This window comes from Equus asinus, chromosome 8, assembly GCF_041296235.1.
Source record: "Equus asinus isolate D_3611 breed Donkey chromosome 8, EquAss-T2T_v2, whole genome shotgun sequence".
NCBI classification, from domain to species: domain Eukaryota; kingdom Metazoa; phylum Chordata; class Mammalia; order Perissodactyla; family Equidae; genus Equus; species Equus asinus.
In genome coordinates, this window is record NC_091797.1 from 37,935,538 (window position 1) to 37,953,052 (window position 17,515).

Genomic DNA, 17,515 nt, shown 5'->3' on the forward strand with positions numbered 1-17,515 from the left:
ATTCACCTACAAGTTCATTACCTTCCACCATTATCCCATCCTACTTTCCCACCATTGAAAGTTTTAACAATCATACTGCACCTCCTGTCAAGGATATAGGTTCTTTACCTATCTTTAGGGCTTGGATCTTCATTGCCAGTTGGCATCACGTAACCCAAATTCAAAATCCTAGTTTTGAGACTACTTCCTACGACCACTTCCAATATCAAATGTAGGTTCAGTTTTCCAGGAAAGAGATTTTGAGATTTATATGCAAGAAATTTATGGATGAGTTCCCTAGAGAAGCAATATTGGACAGAGGGAGAAGTTGAACAAAGGGATCAACTAGTACTACAGGGAGCTCTGGAACCAAAGCACTTGTCCTTCAGAGTTGCCTTGCCTTGAGGCAAGGAGTCAAATTTGCATATACATCTCAACAGTGACTGGTCACTGAATATGGGATGCCATGTTTGGGGACATGATCTTGAGCTACGCAGTTGTCACTGATGGCTGAGGGATATGCCTCAAGAGAGTCTCAGCTAAGAGCTATCAGCTCCCTCACTCTAAGCAGCTGGGGGAATGAGTGCCTCAGTTGTGATGGAAGGAACCGATCACTGAACAACAGATCCATTACAAGAATCAGTGACTATACTTTGACATTCTAACATGTAGAGAACGGGAAGATGGGTAGGATTCATAATGGAGACTAGAAGCAATAAACAGTATAGTAGGAGAACTATGAGAGAGAGTGGTGCCCCAGGGAAGAGCGTATTTGAAGGAAAGAGCAGTATTCAAATACGTGAAATGCTGCCAAGGGGCTGTTGAGGACTGATAATTTATCATCTGAGTTGGGAAAGTGGAGGTCAAGAGAAGTTTTAATGGAATGGTGGGGATGAAAACATTATTTCAGCAGGTTTATAAGAGAATGGACATTTTCCCATTTCTCAAATATGAAGCTTAGTTATTCAGACTGACTCTCTTATTGAAAAGAACCTATATAGCATATGCTATTTTAAAGTAATTTATTAACACTATTGCAGAGCTGCTAAGATAGTAAGGAGTTTTAAGTTACAATCTAAGTGGAAGTGGAAATTCAGAGAGGTAGTTCAAACATTGAAACTGATTTTTACCCTTCAATTTTGCCAAACAAAATTTGATCTTCAATTGTGATAGTCTTGGAAATAGAAGACAAAATCCCAGGCCTGCCTAAGGTGAGCATCAGATAAGAGACCCTCCTTTGAGAAAGCCAGTACCGACAAAGGCTGCGGCAGTGATGAACCAAAAATAATGCTACTCCATATCTACCTCTAGCATACTAGAGGTAGGAACTAGTAAGGGAAGTTGCCTTGGTACTGAACACAACAGAAGAGAACAGTGCCTGAGAATTATAACCACAAGCAACTTTGCACAAATTTACAGTCCAGATTCACAAAACCAAGACAGAGCAAAAAGTCTTAAATCATGAATTGAGTTTAAAATATGGACTAGTCAGAGACAAATGCAAATCATCTTAGGTACAGACACTATTTTCCTTCATTCTACTTGCTTTGAGTTTAGTTTGTTCTTTATCTAGTTTCTTAAGGTGAAAGGCTACGCTATTGATTTGAGATATTTCCTTTTAATACTTACAGAAATAAATTCCCCAGAAGCACTGCTTTAATTCCATTCCATACATTTTGGTATGTTGTGATTTTGTGTTCATTCATCTCAAAGTATTTTCTAATTTCCCTTGAATTTTCTTCTTTAACTCATTGGATACTTAAGAGCACACTAATTTCCATGTATTTGTGAATTTCCAATTTCCCTTTATTATTGATTTCTAATTTCATTCCAGTGTGATTGGAGAACATACTCTGTATGATTTCAAACATTTAACATTTACTGAGGCTTGTTTTATGGCTTACCATAGGTTTATATGTTACAATCTAAGAATAGTAATGAAACTAGCACACTCCAATTTGCAGGAAGGTGGAGGAGACCTTAATGCAATAAGGTCTTAAAAGGCTAATGTGGTTGGGGTCAAACGAACTCTAGAACATAGGAAATTAAAAGTCCCTTCCAGGACAAAGCGTTGGACTTCTGCTTTCAGTCATGGCAGAGGAAGTAGGAAGACTATACACGTTACTCAGAACTGCGATTTATTGGAGTTCTAGCCCAGTCAAAGTGGAAAGACTTTGATTATATGCTGAGAATTGAACTGTAACACCAAAAGGTCATGCCTTAGGAGTAAGAACCATATCCTGAGTATGGACTTCTCTATATCCACCCTAATAAAGCTAAAAACCAAACCACCTAAGAATCAAGGAAAACTATCAGTAAATTAACTACCTGCTAGAACAAAATTCATTGAAGGAAGAAATCATACTCCAAAGGCCTTAAAATTCATCATCTATAATGTCCACATATAATAAAAAATTATTAGACATGCAAAACATGCAAGAAATGAGACACGTAACCCACCTTCCCAAGCATTACATAGAAACAGATCCAGAGGTGACCTAAATGTTGAATGACTAGACAATGACTCCAAAGTAGCAATTATAATATATTCATCAATATAAGAGATTCTCAGGTTAGTCTCCATACAAAAAATTTAAAACATCCTAAAATATTGTAGCTCATAATTGAAAGAAACTTGGTAGAGGTTTACCCAAATATCAACAATTTAAAATGTTTTGATCAGACAGGGGGTGAAGGGGAGCACTTATGTGGTGACAGTCAAGAAATAATGTACAAGTGAAATGTCACATTGATGTAGACTATTATGAACTCAATTTAAAAAAACATAAAAAGGAAGAAAAAAATAAAATGTTTTGATCAGGCATGCTGGAGGAAGGACTATATTACCTTCTTATTCTTTCTAGAAAAAGTTAAATTACAAAATTAACATGAGGAGACAGTTCAAGAATATAAAGCCAACAATTTAGGAAAAATTTATTATAGAGGTGCATCAGGCAGTTAATTAATTAAAGCACTTATTTTATGATTTTTATGTTTGTGATGTTTGTCAAGCTTTAAAATTTGTAGTGTGATGCGATGTTCCATTCTCAATCTCCATTTCATCCAAATTGTATACACTAGATCTCCCACTTTCGGTATTTATCTTTGTTCTATAAGCTTCATGAGGGTGGGGACTTTGTGTTCATTATTATTATATCCAGTCCCTAGAGGAAACCCTTGGCACAAAGAATGCATTCGACAAGAATTTGTTAAATGAATGAATTAATTAATTTAAAAAATCAATTCAACTTAAGTATGCTGTCCCCTTCTCTGCATTTCCATGGCTACCACCTTGATTCAGGCCCTCTCTATCTCTTCCCTGGACTCTTGCAGTAGTCTCCTAACTGGTCTCCCCGCCTGTAATCTCAACTCCTTCCAGTCTATCCTCCACACTGCTGCCACGATAACATTTCTAGGTGTAAATTTGATCACATTGCCCAAACTCCTTGGTTAGGGATCCAGGAACAGCAAGTGCTGGTGCCCCTGTCACGTATTCCATTCTCCAGCCATGGTGATCTGCCTAGTTCTCTGGGTGACCAAAATATCTCACCCCATTCCTGCTTTTAATCTTTTATTCCATATCCTGGAAATTCCTTTCTCTTGCTCCTTTCCCCTTGTACACCTGCAAGCTCGTTTTGCTTCCTGTTCTGCTCCATTAGTTTCCTCTTTCTTCTGTGTCACTAATTTGGCCTAATACACACACTTATTTTCGAAATGCACAGCATTATACCGTTCCAGGGACTATCCTCTTCGACTTACAGTTATTTTATTCCATTTCACATGCAAATCAGTTTTATATAGTTACTTGTTTACATGCCCGTGTCTCCTTCTAGACTCTGGAGGTTCCAGAAGACAGGTTGAGAGTAAAAACCATCACCCACCACAACAAACCCTTTGTATTCTCACTCCCACAACCACATCTCCGCTCTGTCAGTGAGACCAGCGGAAGGGGACAGACTCAGGAAGGAATGAACGATAAGTATTAGAACTGGAGGAGCCGTGAAGTCCGTTCTGGCCCTAACGTTTTGCGTTTCTATGACCGTCTGACTCCCAGATGCCAGAGTCACTCCGCACAGAAATCCCTCGCTGGGGAACCGCCTCGCACCCCGTCGGGCTGGATATCTGGCTCCGAGCTCTGTCAGGAGGTAGTCACCAAGACGCAGCGGCCTCCGGAGCTCCTAGAGAGTACAAGCTAGCTCCTGGAAGGAAAAGAGCTGCCCGGCTTCTGCGGCTGGACTCAGAGCGGCTGACGCACTTCCGGCCTTTGTGGTTCGTCGGTTGCCGGGCACCGCTGCTCCGCCTCAGAGCCTGCGCTTCCCAGGCCTCGAAGGTGAGTCTCGCGCCGCTCGTCCCGACCCCTCGAGTCCCGGAAGATTTAAGGTCCCTGTTTTGGAGTCGGCGGGAGGGGATGGTTGTGCTAGCGTGGCCCCCGACACGCTCTCGCAGTCGCCTAGACCTGTTCACGGGCGTGAAGCTCGTGGAGTAGGAGGAGGTCCCGCCCCTGCCCTTGCCGAGGTCGTGGGAGAGACCCGTGGAGGAGGTGGGGCTTTGTGACAGCCCGGGAGGACTAGAGGTGGAGGAGGGGCGTGCGACTGCGGGTCTCTCTCTCTGTCAGAGCCCCACTCCCTGTATACCCATCACCTTCATTCAAAAAGTGCTAACATTAAGCGGTATTTGTAGCATCTGTTTTTTTCTTTAAATATTTGAAAACACATTACAAGCATCATGACTTGTCCCCCATAAATAGTTCCATATGTGCATCTCTAAAAGTTAAGGGCATTTTACATACGCGGATCATAACCACAATATCATTAACACACCCAACTAAATGTAGGAGCATTCCCTAATATCGCCTAACACCTAGTTCATATCAAATTTCCCTTAGTTGTCCTACAAATGTTTTTTGCAATTGGTTTGTACCACCTAGGATTCAATTAAAGACCATTCGTTGCATATGGTTAAGTCTCTTTTCATTTAAAACTGCCCTGCTCTGCTCCTCCCTTCCCCCCATCCCACTGCCTTGTTGAAGGGGAGACTTGCCAGTCCTCCTGTAGAGTGTTCCCATTTCTGAATTTGTTTGTCCCCTCATGGTATTTAAGTTGTTCCTCTATTTTCTTGTCATTGTTGTTGGTTGTCCTTTGGGATTTACTTTACAACACGGGTGTTTTATGATTTTCATTCTCTCTCTCTTGCTGTTGCTAACATGCTGAAGCTAATAAGAAAAAATGTTCTTTTATGCTCTTTCCACCATGTTTTTAGTTCAGTTAAGGAAGATGAGGACCTGTGATTGAATTCTGCAATTGTGTCACTCTTTTATCATGTGTGTGCTGCCTGACACATAATAGGCACTTAGTAAATATTTGTGAAGTGACTTCCTTTGTGGGTTACAGGTAGTGCAGAGAAAGTGAATATGAATTTAGGCTGAGCTCTCCTACTTCCTCCAGAAGTATGCCTTGCACACACCTCCAAGATTATAACTTTTATTTCATCCTTTTGTGATTCTATCCCCATGAGCTGTAACCTCCTGTGTATCCCCAGCTCTTAGCACAACTCCATAAACATCTGTCCAAAGACTTTGTTTTCCAAACAAAGGTTAGGCTTTCAGTTGTATGTATTTTTCAAAGTTAAATTAATTTGAAGAGTACAGTGACATATCTAAGCGGAAGTCTTGCCGGATCTAGTGCAATAGCCTCCACCCCCACTCTTCTTTCAACTCTTGCCTTTTCTGCTTCCACTCTTGCTTCCAACTTCATTCCCTCAGCTTGTTCACTATCCGGTAACAGAGCTGCTTCAAACATAAATCCAGTCTTCTCACTTCCCTTCTTAAAAGCCTTTAGTGGCTTTCCATTGCACTTAGAATAAAATCCAAACTCATGCCCTACATGATTTGGCTTGTCTTAGAACTTAATTTTTTGCCACTCTGCTCTCACTTGGCTGTAGCCACTCCAGCTTCCTTTCATTTCTTTGACCACACCATGCCCTGCCTCAGGGCCTTTGAACGGTCTCAAGTGCTCTTCCTGTCCTCCACCTCTACTCTTTGCGTGGCTCACTCCTTTTTGCTCTTAAGGGCTCAGCTTAAATGTTATCTCACTTCTCACCACCCTATCTTAATAGGGCCTCCATTTATTTGATAACTCAGTGCCTAGTTTATTTTCCTATAGTATTTATCACACCTAGTAATTATTTTATTTGCCTCCTTACTTTTGTTATCATTGTTATTATTTTTGGTTTGTCTTACCCATTAGAATGTAAGCTCCAGCAAAACAGGGACTGGTTCTGTCTTTTTCACCATTGTATCTCTAGTGCCTAGCAAAGTGCCTGGTATATTGTATGTGCTCAGTGAACATTTATTGAGAAAAATGAGTAAATAAATGGCAACAACATCTATCTGTAACACAGCCAGGAACTATGACTTCAGAAGAAATCAAATAGGAAAACTTGGAATGGTTAATATAAACGGCACCAAATTTATCCACTATATTTAAAAAATAAAGTGTCTTAAACCATTGGCAGAATTCACTTTCTTGTGATTGTAGGACTGAAGTCCCTGGTAGGACTGAGGTCCTCCTTTCCTTGCTGGCTGCCATCGAGGGCCTGGTCTCAATTTCCAGAGGCTGCCTGCGTTCCTTTACATGTGGCTCCCTCCATTATTGGCAAGCCAGCAGTTGTGCATCAGATCCTTCTCATGCTTCAAATCCCCCACTTCCTCTTCCGCTGCCAACCAGAGAAAACTCTCTGCTTTTAAAGGGGTTATGTTAGTGGGTTAGGCCCACTCAGATATCTCCCTATCATAAGGTCAACTAACTAGTGACCGTAATTACATCTTCATTACACCTTTTGGCATGTAAGCCAACAATCATAAGAGCAGCACTAGAGCATGGAGGTCATGGGGCAGTCTTAGACTTCTGCCCACCACAATACCACTAGTTAGTTTATTCTGCAGTTGATGGATGTTTGGGTTGTTTCTAGTCTGGAGCTATTATGAATAAAGTTGCTCTGAACATTCCTCTATTTCTGGCCTTTAGCAGACATAAGCCCTTGTTTCTTTAGGGTATATATTCAGGAGTGGAATTACTGGGTCATGGGGTACATGTATGTTCAGCTTGTCAAAGACTGAGGAGACCATTGCTAAATATCTGAAATGAAAAGACAGCTACAGAGGTATGCTGCCTCGGCACAGTCCTGAATGGAAGGGATTGCTGGTCTTGTATAGGGGTTTTGAGAAGCATGGAGTTCAGTGATTGCTGGATCTTTGTGGGGTTAAGTGGGCTGGCACCATCTGTGGAAGGGTGGTTTTATGGGACAAACTGTTGTTGATTAGTTGGCACTTAGAGCTGCGTTTATTGAAATGAGTCATTAGGATTGGTTCATTTTCAAAAGCTATGGCTTGTCACTAATTGACTGACTTGCAAAAACATGTTCTCTGATGTGACCTGTTGTGTGATTGAACAGCCCGTTCTGGGCTACTTGGTACCATAGCACAGAACAATCAGTCTTTGCCTAGGAGTGAGGGAACTTTTTTCCTTCTCAAGCTTTAAGAGAGTTCTATCAGTATTAATGCATGAGAGTTCCATTTGGTCCATATCATTGCCAATTCACCCTTAAATTATACGATATGTATTTACTTTAGAATTTTTTTAACGAAGTCTCTCATTGTTAAGTATTTCTATTCTCCTTACAACAAGGGCTTTAATACACTAACATTTACTGAACATCCACTACATCTTGTTATTATATGTTAGAATTTTTAGTCTCATATCCCTCCCTTTTGTATAGTAAAATATTCTCACATAAAAAATGTAATAAAGGTTACCCGTTGAAACATTCCATATCATCCCTGCCCCCAGCCACTCATTTCCCACCCCTAGAGGCTAATAGTGTTTCTCAGGTATCCAAATAGAAAAGATATATATTCTTTTTTTCCTTTTTTTATACAACTAATTGTATGTTATTCACTCTGGTTCTTCACTTTGCCTTTTTCACTTAAATATATCTTGACACACCTTTCATGTCTGTGCATAATGAGCTTCCTCATTTTTTTAAGTTGCATAGTAGTACAATATATGGATTACTGTGCAGTCATGCGTTGCTTAACGACGGGGGTATGTTCTGAGAAATGTGTCATCAGGCAATTTCGTCATTGTGTGAACATCATAGAGTCACTTACACAAACCTACATGGTGTAGCCTACTACACACCTACGCTATATAGTACTAATCTTATGGGATCACCGTCATGTATGTGGTCCGTCATTAATCAAAACGTCATTATGTGGCACATGACTGTAATTTATTTAACCAGTCCCATTTTAGTGGACATTTAGGTTGTTTCCAACCTTTTACTGTCACAGTCATATAGTAAATAACCTTTTATATACATCATTTTACACATGAGTGAATATGTTAATTTATAGGGGGTTTTTTGGCCATAATCATTTAAATTTATTTTCATATTTTGTCAGTTCTTGGGCATATGTTGTTTCTTCTATTTCACACCTCCTCGCTGAGTTCACCTTTGTTTCCTGGACTACATCCTTTACTTTTTTAGGAAGTAGGTGGTAAATGACTTTATTTTGCTCTCCTTATTTAATTATATTTGGCTGGGGGTCAATTCTGTTGACGGTCATTTCCACCACTCTGATTGCATTCTGAACCCCATTTTTGTTAATGAGCAATATGCTGTGTTTCCTTTGTAGGTAATGTGTCTCTCCTCTGGTAGCTTTTAAGATTGTCCCTTTATCCTCAGCAGGCTGCAGCTTCACCTTATTATATCTACATGTGCACTCTGGATCTGAGAAGCCATGCCTTCATTTCTGGAATATTCTTAACTTTTTTTCTCATCAACTATTATTTATCAGCCATTCATTACATTCTCATCCTCTGAATCTCGTATTATGTTAATGTTGTATTCTCTTAATATAGGCTCTATCTTAACTGCTCTTTCATATTTTTCATTTCTTGCTGCATTCAGAGTGAAATCTTCAATATTGTCTTAAAAATCACTGTTATTCTTGGGGCTGGCCCCGTGGCCGAGTGGTTAAGTTCACGCGCTCCGCTGCAGGCAGCCCAGTGTTTCGTTGGTTCAAATCCTGGGCGCGGACATGGCACTGCTGATCAAACCACGCTGAGGCAGCATCCCACATGCCACAACTAGAAGGACCCACAACGAAGAATATGCAACTATGTACCGGGGGGCTTTGGGGAGAAAAAGGAAAAAATAAAATTAAGAAAAAAAAAATCACTGTTATTCTTGAGCTGTGTCTGTTGTTTATCCTCTAATGCATTTTAAATGTCAAAAATTTTTTTTTATTCTAAAATTTCTAATTCTTTTTATAGCTGCTTGATGTTGCGTTTTCACCTGTTTTAGTTTCATTATCTCCTGTATTTCTCAGAATCACTTATTTTAAAAATTCCTTGGACTATAAAATAAATTTCATCTCAAGTGAATTTCTATTCTGATTGCTGATTGGTTTTCTTAGGGTTAGAGTTCTTTGTGTGTTTTGGAATTTAGTTTGTAGAGTTATTTTGTATGCAAGGCTTTCTGTTGTAGATTTCTCTCTCTTCTTCCTTCAGCATTATATCCAAGACCCTTTCTGGGTCTTATAACCAGTGCTTGAGTGTTGCTACCCTAGGGAGTTATTAGGGTGGGCAGACCTAGTATGGGGCCAGCAGCTTCTGGGCTAAGTTTCTGCAGATGAGGTTGGTCTTGTCCCTTGGCTCCTGGGCCAGTAGCTTCTGATAAAGTCATAGCCCAAGTCAGCAGCCTACAATCTTTTTTTCTGCCCCCTTTTTATGAGTGTGAATGTCCACTGATGCCTCTGGCATTAGAAAGTGAGCCTGGTTCCCTACAGTCTGAGACACACCACCTTGAGTTTCTTTAATCTCCCAAGAATTGAATTCTAGCCTGAACCTGACTGCTTCTAGACCATTAGCCCACAGCCTTAACTCCCTTAGCTAGTCTGTGTTTCAATTTCTGGTCCACTGAGATTTTTATCTTGTATTTGTGGCTGGCCATGTCTTTCTCTTTATCTCTTTTTATGTATCATCTCACAATGCCTAATGTTTGGAGGCAATTGGTAATTAAGCATGAACTGGCTGTACCGTGTTGCCCTGGAAATCTGAGTCCAATCTTCGATGTATTGCTTTTGAGCCGGTTGGGATGTTCAGGTGGATGCCCCTTTGGGATCTAGAGGTGAGCTTTAGCACATATCTGGAAGGTCACCACTGGCCATTGTCTGCCCTGGCCTTTCTTGAATATTTCTTCCAGGATTTTCAACTGTCTGCTGAATATTGGTCTATAAATTCATTGTTTTATTTTGTTAGGGCTATTTCTTCTGTAAAAAGAGGGTATTCAACTTACTAATACTGCTTTGCTAATAATACCTGGTAATTAATATTTATTTAGCAATTGCTATGGGCCAGATACTGTGCTAATCTTTTTATATGCATTACCTTATATAATCATCACAACAGCCCTATAATAGGGGTGCTATGGTCAGTCCCACTTTAGAGAGGCCACATGATTTAACCATTATTTGCTATCATGCAGTGTTTCTAAAGGTGATTTTAGAGAACTCATTCCCTTCAGTTCATCAGATGTGTATCAAGTACTTGCTCCCTGCTAGGACATAAGGTGACATCAAATTGCAAACAATTGAATAAATCAGGGCACATAATTGAATAAATTAGGTAAACAAAACATTGAAGAAAGATTCATCCACAATTTTGTGGCAAGTCCAGATTTGTAAGTCTCCTGCGCATTTTGTTAGAAGAGGTATCTGGGATCTGTAGCAGGTTGGGGCATGGTTGAGAGAGGAGACAGTAACACATGGGGGACTATCTGGGAACACCGGGTAACACATACAGATCCTGGGAGCAGGGGTGGCATGAGGGAGAAGAGAAAGAGGGCATTTTCCCTTCCCTGTCCTTGCCATGGCTTGATGAAATGAAAAGGGAGGTAGAAAGGAAGAGTTTGTTTATTTATCCAGAAAACATCTATGGAGCACTGACAGTGGGCCAGCACCATGCTAGGCATTAGGGATAAAGACAGAGTTCACGGTGGCACAAGATCAGGAGGTAAGTCCTAAGTCCACCAACTGTGGGGAGAACAACACAGAGATAGAGAGGCTGCCCCACCTGTTTGGGTATGTGAGGGATTGCCTGTGGTGCTCAAGTTAAAAAAAAATGATCTCCATGGTTTCTCAATAGCATTAAGGTGCAGAACCCATATCAGTAGAACAATTTTTGCCTGTAAACCTAACCTAAAAATGTGGGAAACCACATTTTTAATAATAATGGAATCTAATGCAACTTCATAGTTAGAAATTCTCAAACTTATGGTTGTCCTGGACTGAAGACTCAACAAACCTGATACCCAGATGCTGCAGTAAGGTGTAAAAAAAATACATTTGGCCCTGGACATTGACAAAGAATAAGTCCCACAATCTTTGTAATTCTTCATATTCTCAATGCTGTGACATAATTTTATGTAAATATTGTACTAAAGTCTGTCTCTCCCACTGTAAATACCATAAAGGCAAAGACCATGTCTGTTTCCTCTCACTGCTTTGACCTCAGTGCCTACACTGTGCCAGGCATCTGGTGGGCACACAGTATTTGAATGAATGGAATAAATACATTTTCCATCAATAAAGTATAACCGAAAAACTTCTGAATTCTCTCAGACCTTAATAATCCTATTAACATAGGGCTAAAGTCATATATAAAACTTAAATTCCATCACTAAAGTAAGCATTATATCAGTGTAACCACCATAAAGCATCTCAACTTAATCTGCCACCACCCTACAACATCTTCCTGCCATTTCCTTCCTGAATTTTACTCAGTATTCCTTTAAAATACAGATCTAACATGATGACAATGAAATAAAAACCTTGATACCCCTTGGTTTTCCATATAATATAGTCTAAACATCTTAGCCTAGAGTTCAAGGCTGTTTTCTATTCCAGTGCAATGCATCTTTCCAGCCTCATGTGTTTACACCCATTTTCCATCCCCACCCGACACTCTAGAGTTCAGCCACCAGTTCAGCCCTGCCGGTCTTTAGAGACACTATACAGTGTAACCTTAAATATTTTTGGTTGTGTTGTTTGCTTGGCGTCTGATGTTGAATCCCCGCCCACTGCCCTTTCTCTGGCTGACAAATTCCTGTTCATTATTTTAGGCCTGATTCAAATGTACTTGCTGCTAAGCCACATTCTTCCACTGCTCCATACCCAGTCAGACTTACTTTTTTCCTACTCTTTGCTCCCAGAATACTTAGTTGAAGCCTCTATTATAGCTCTCATCATTTGCTCTTATAGCTAGTTTTGTATGTCATGTTCTTCACCTAAAACTATGAGGCTTTTAAATCACTACTATTTATTTATTCATTTGTTTATTTATTTTCTTGGAATAAGCACTATTATTTCAAATGGTACAAAAATCAGAAAAAGTACAGCAGGTATTCCATGAAAAGTAAATTTCCCTTTGTCTCTTCTTCTGCAGTTCCCTAATTCCCTCCCCAGAGGCCACCCTTCTATATCAGTTTTTCATTGCCATAATAATGTGGTATAACAACCACAACATTTTGGTGGTATGCAGCAGTAAACATTTATTTGGCACTGAATCTATAGGGTTAAGCTGATCTGGGCAGGGCTAACTTGTATATCTGCAGTCACCTGTTTGTCCAGCAAGCAGCTCTGCAGATCTTGGCTAGGCTCACTCACATGTCTGGGGATCAGCTGGCTGTTAGCTGACCTAGGATGGTCCATCTGCCCCACTGGGGTGATTTGCCTCTGTCCTGCATGTCTCTGATCATCTGAAAGTCAGCATATTCTCCTGCTAGCAGTTTAGAGGGCAAGGGCAAGCAAGCTCAATCACAAGTACTTTTCAAGTTTCTGCTTGTATCACCCTTGCTAGTATCACATTGGCCAAATCAAGTCACATGATTGAGCCCAGAATCACAGTGGGAGGGCATTGCAGAGTACATGGCAACAGGGAAGGGTAAAGAATTTGGGCCATTAATGTATTCTGCCATACCCATTTTTCCAGTTTCTATACATAGTATAAGTAAAATCCTATATATGCTTATTGTTAAGATAAATGATAGCATAATATTCATCATTCCTATATTTGGTTTTTTTCCCCACTACTTTTTTCTTTCCATTAATACATACTGTTTTATCATCAGGTGTATCCTTCTAAAGAAGATTAAGTCAGGGAATCTAAAATCAGTTACCCTTTGCCCCAAGCTGGAGTGAGCCTTCTAAATTAATCCCAGAATGACTTCAACAGAAGAACAGGATGGCCTTAAGATTGTGAAGGTGGAGGAAGACCCTATGTGGGACCAAGAAACCTACCTTGAAGAGAATAGCTTTTCTGGCCAGGAAGCCTCCCGCCAACTTTTTAGGCACTTCTGTTACCAAGAGACTCCTGGTCCCCGAGAAGCACTGAGCCGGCTCCGGCAGCTCTGTCATCAGTGGCTGAGGCCAGACACCCATACCAAGGAGCAAATCCTGGAGCTACTAGTGCTGGAGCAGTTTCTGACCATCCTGCCTGAGGAGCTCCAGTCCTGGGTGCGAGAACACCATCCCGAGAATGGGGAGGAGGCAGTGGCTGTGGTTGAAGATTTGGAGCGAGAGCTTAGTGAACCAGAGAACCAGGTGAGAGGAGGAAGATGGGCTCCTAGACACTGAATACTAAATGAAGGGTGAAGTTGGTAACCCAGGTTGGTTGGCTGTAGCCACATGTACTAGTTTTCCATTGCTGTGTAACAAATTACCCCCAAGCCTTAATGGCTTAAAAAGACAAACATTATCTCACAGTTTGTGTGAGTCATGATCTGGGGGGCTACTTAGGAGGATCTCTCATGAGGTTGCAGTAAAGACATCAGCCAGGACTACAGTCATCTGAAGATCTGACTGGGGCTGGTGGCTCCACTTCCAAAATGGCTCCCTCCCATGGTTGTTGGTCAGGGGCCCTCAGTTCCTCACTGGCTGTTGGCAGGAGCTCTTAGTTGTTAGCCGTATGGGTTTCTGCTTAGGGCTCATTGAGTGTCCTCACAACATGTCAGCTGGCTTCCCTAAGAAGGAGACAGAGAAAGAGAGAGAATAAGGATGAAGCCACAATACTCTTTATGACTTAGGCTCAGAAGTTACATACCATCACTTCTGCCACACATTCTATTCAGTAGAAATGAGCTATTAAGCACAGCTCACACTCAAGGGGAGGAGAATTAGGTTCCACCTTTTAAAGGAAGGAGTCTCAAAGAACTTGTGAACATATTTTAAACCACCACATCCCTTGGGTCACTCTTGTTCTCCCCCTTCTGCTCTTGGGTGTGGAATTAAAACTCTGGGCCTTCCCCTCTGCCATTTCTCTACAAAATATTTCATATGGTCTCTTTCATTGAGTATTAGCTTGAGCTCCTGTAGTGCTTCTCTTGTGAATCCAAATATACCTACCTTCAGGCCCCAGATTACCAACGTGGACATTCTGAAGTGATCTCAGGGGATATGGTGAATCTGAAGTCCAAGCAGGAATCAGCAGCCATCCGGCTTCAGTCCATGGTGACACAGCTCAAATGTGAATCTTTTGGTCCCCACCAATTTGGAGAACAAGGTAAGGACTTTGACGGGTCCATTCAGGGGATCTCTGGTGGCTCTGTATAGGGTAATAGTTAAGACTGTGGATCTGGAGCCAAATTAGCTGGGATGGAATTTAAACACTGCTACTTAGTAGCTCTGTGACATTGGGCAGGTCAGATAACCTCTTTGTGCCTTCAGTTTATGATTATATAATATGGAGATAATCATAGTACCTCAGTCATGGAGTCATTTGAGGATTTAATAAGTTAATAAATGTAAAACACTTAGAACAGTGCCTGCTTTGTAGTAAGCACTCTATAGTACCTACTTTCATACATCGTGTTGGGGAGCCTCGCCTTCTCTGAGTGACCCCCTCCAGCCATTTCAGCAGTGCTGACGATCCCTTCGTCTGCTGGCCTCCGTATCCCTGTTTAGCCCCTCTTTACCTTACACTGCCAATTTTGCATTCCTAGAACATGTGTGTTTGCTATGGATCTTCATGTTCCCCAGCCCATGGTTGTACTCTGTCGTAAAGAAAAGAGATGATGATGTCTGGCCCATTTATTATTCCAGATGGTGAAGCTGTACCTGAAAACCAGGCATTGGCCTCAAAGCAGGAAGTCTTAAAAGAAATGGAACATTTTGGGAATAGCAGACTCCAGAGAGATGTTCCTCTGGATTCTAAGTATAAAGAAACTTGTAAACGTGACAGCAGGGTAGAAAAGCAGAGGGGACACCCCACTGGAGAGAGACGTCACAGGTGCAATGAATGTGGGAAAAGCTTTACTCAGAGTTCAGTCCTCATTCAGCACCAGAGAATCCACACTGGGGAGAAGCCATACGAATGTGAAGAATGTGGGAAGACCTTCAGCCAGAGGTCAGGCCTGATTGAACATCAGCGGAGTCACACAGGAGAGAAACCCTATCAATGTAAGGAGTGTGGGAAAGCCTTCAGTGCCAGCAATGGCCTCATTAGACACAGAAGAATCCACACAGGGGAAAAACCATATGAATGCGAAGAGTGTGGGAAAGCCTTCCGCCTGAGCTCATACCTTGTTCAGCATCAGAGGATTCACACTGGAGAGAAGCGCTATCGGTGTAACGAGTGTGGGAAAGCCTTCAGTCAGAATGCGGGGCTTTTCCAGCATCTCCGAATCCACACTGGTGAGAAACCTTATCAGTGTAGTCAGTGCACTAAAAGCTTCAGTAGGCGAACGCTCCTTATAAAACATCAGAGAAGCCACACTGGAGAGAGACCATATGAATGTGATGAGTGTGGGAAAGCCTTCAGTCACCATTGCAACCTCATTAGGCATTTCAGAATCCATACTGTTGCCAAACTAGACTAATTCCATGGACTCCCAGGCCCTTAAATGGGGCCATCTTGGAAAGTAATATTTTCAAGTGGCTTATTTGTTATCAAATATATCTTGCTTTGGAATGAGTAGCTTGTCTGCAGACCAGGTGCTGGTGTCTCCTGGGTGGATGACTGTGGGTGTGCACACTTGCTGGGCAGCCTCCTTCTTGCCTATCCTGTGGTTCATTTCTAATGATTTCCCTTAAAGGGACCAAATCTTACCTGGAAAAAAATTGGTACGGAGGGGCTGTTATTGAGTAATACTGAATATTGAACAACTGTAAAAGACTAGTATCTGTGTATACTTTTTAAAGATTGGGTAAGTTCAAGTGATATTCAGAGGCGAGTCTTTTTTTTCCCCCTGTAAAAGTTACATTTTAAACACATTTAAGGTTTTGGGGAGTAAGAATCATTTCCACAGGAAACATTGCCGTGGTCTCCCCTAGGAATGTGATGTATGGTCTCTTTGGTGCTTTCATCAGGAGGGGTGGTATACTCATTAACCAAGCAGCATTATCCATGGAGTGAAACCCGTAACCTTGATGATTTTGAAATCTATGTCCCATTTGATATCTAAGTGCAGGTTATTACCATATTTAAGGTTCCCATTTTTTTTATAAATAATGAATGAGGATATTTTAATATCCTCACGATGTACCTTTTTATTCATAGTCTTTTCTGTCAGCATTATTCCCCTGCCACTGCCCTTTGGAGGTTATCAGCAACATTGAATGCCACTGCAAGCAGTGTTATTGAGGCCCTGTAGAGAAAAGCAGCCTCTGACCTCAGGCAGCTGCTTAATTGGGGAGACCAGCATGCTCAGGGCACATGCTGTCAGAGTTGAACACAAGCTCTGACACAAGACTGTCCAGGTTCAAATGCTGCCTCTCTATACTGTGCGACTTTGGGCAATTTATTTGAATGCCCTTAAGCTATGGTGTCCTCATCTGTAAAACAGGGGACGATAACAGTATCCTTCTCATAGGATACATGAGATTATATTAATACAAACTTTTAAAGCACTTAAAACATAGCTCTCAATAAACGTGCACTATGATTTACATAAGAAATAATACCATCTACTGAATATAGGTGGAATTATAAGTATGTTAGAACTAAGTAGGCTATTAAATGCCTCTACTGATAGTCTCATTATACTTTTCTCCACAGTCAAAATCTGAATAAGAATTTCAAAAGGGAGGAAATAAAAGTTCAGCTTAAAAGTATACTGTGCTAAACCTTTGTCTTCAAAGTTTATAAAAAATGTTAAAAGTATATGTGTGTATGTATATATATGTGTATATATTTGGTTTTCCTTATAGCTTAGAGACCATAACAAAAAAAAAACCTCTAAAATTCGTTGACTATTTCATTTGTGAATAGAGCAATTAGCTAAATTCAGATTATCTAGACTAATGCTTATCAGATTTTAGAGTATCTACAAATCACCTGGGATCTTCTTAAAGTACAGATTCTAGCGTGAAGGTCAGAATGGAGCCCAGGAATCTGCAAGTTTAGTAAGTTCCTGGTGATGCTGATGCTACTGGTTCATGGAGCCACTCTGAGTATCAGGCCTCAGACAGCCCTGCATG

General features: G+C 41.0%; 1 protein-coding gene across 2 annotated transcripts; it reads left to right on the forward strand.

Annotated features, from left to right (window-relative positions):
• Window positions 1-4,057: 4,057 nt before the first annotated feature.
• Window positions 4,058-16,256, forward strand: ZSCAN31 (zinc finger and SCAN domain containing 31). 2 transcript variants are annotated; one of them, XM_014828657.3, is made up of 4 exons: window positions 4,058-4,309; window positions 13,171-13,642; window positions 14,450-14,600; window positions 15,140-16,256. In XM_014828657.3, the coding sequence occupies exons 2-4, from the start codon at window positions 13,262-13,264 to the stop codon at window positions 15,913-15,915; spliced, it is 1,308 nt and encodes a 435-aa protein (XP_014684143.1). In that variant the 5' UTR covers window positions 4,058-4,309; window positions 13,171-13,261; the 3' UTR covers window positions 15,916-16,256. The 2 variants fall into 2 exon arrangements, with proteins under 2 accessions (XP_014684143.1, XP_044632120.1); XM_044776185.2 differs by lacking the exon at window positions 4,058-4,309 and adding an exon at window positions 10,046-10,170.
• The last annotated feature ends 1,259 nt before the right edge of the window (window positions 16,257-17,515 follow it).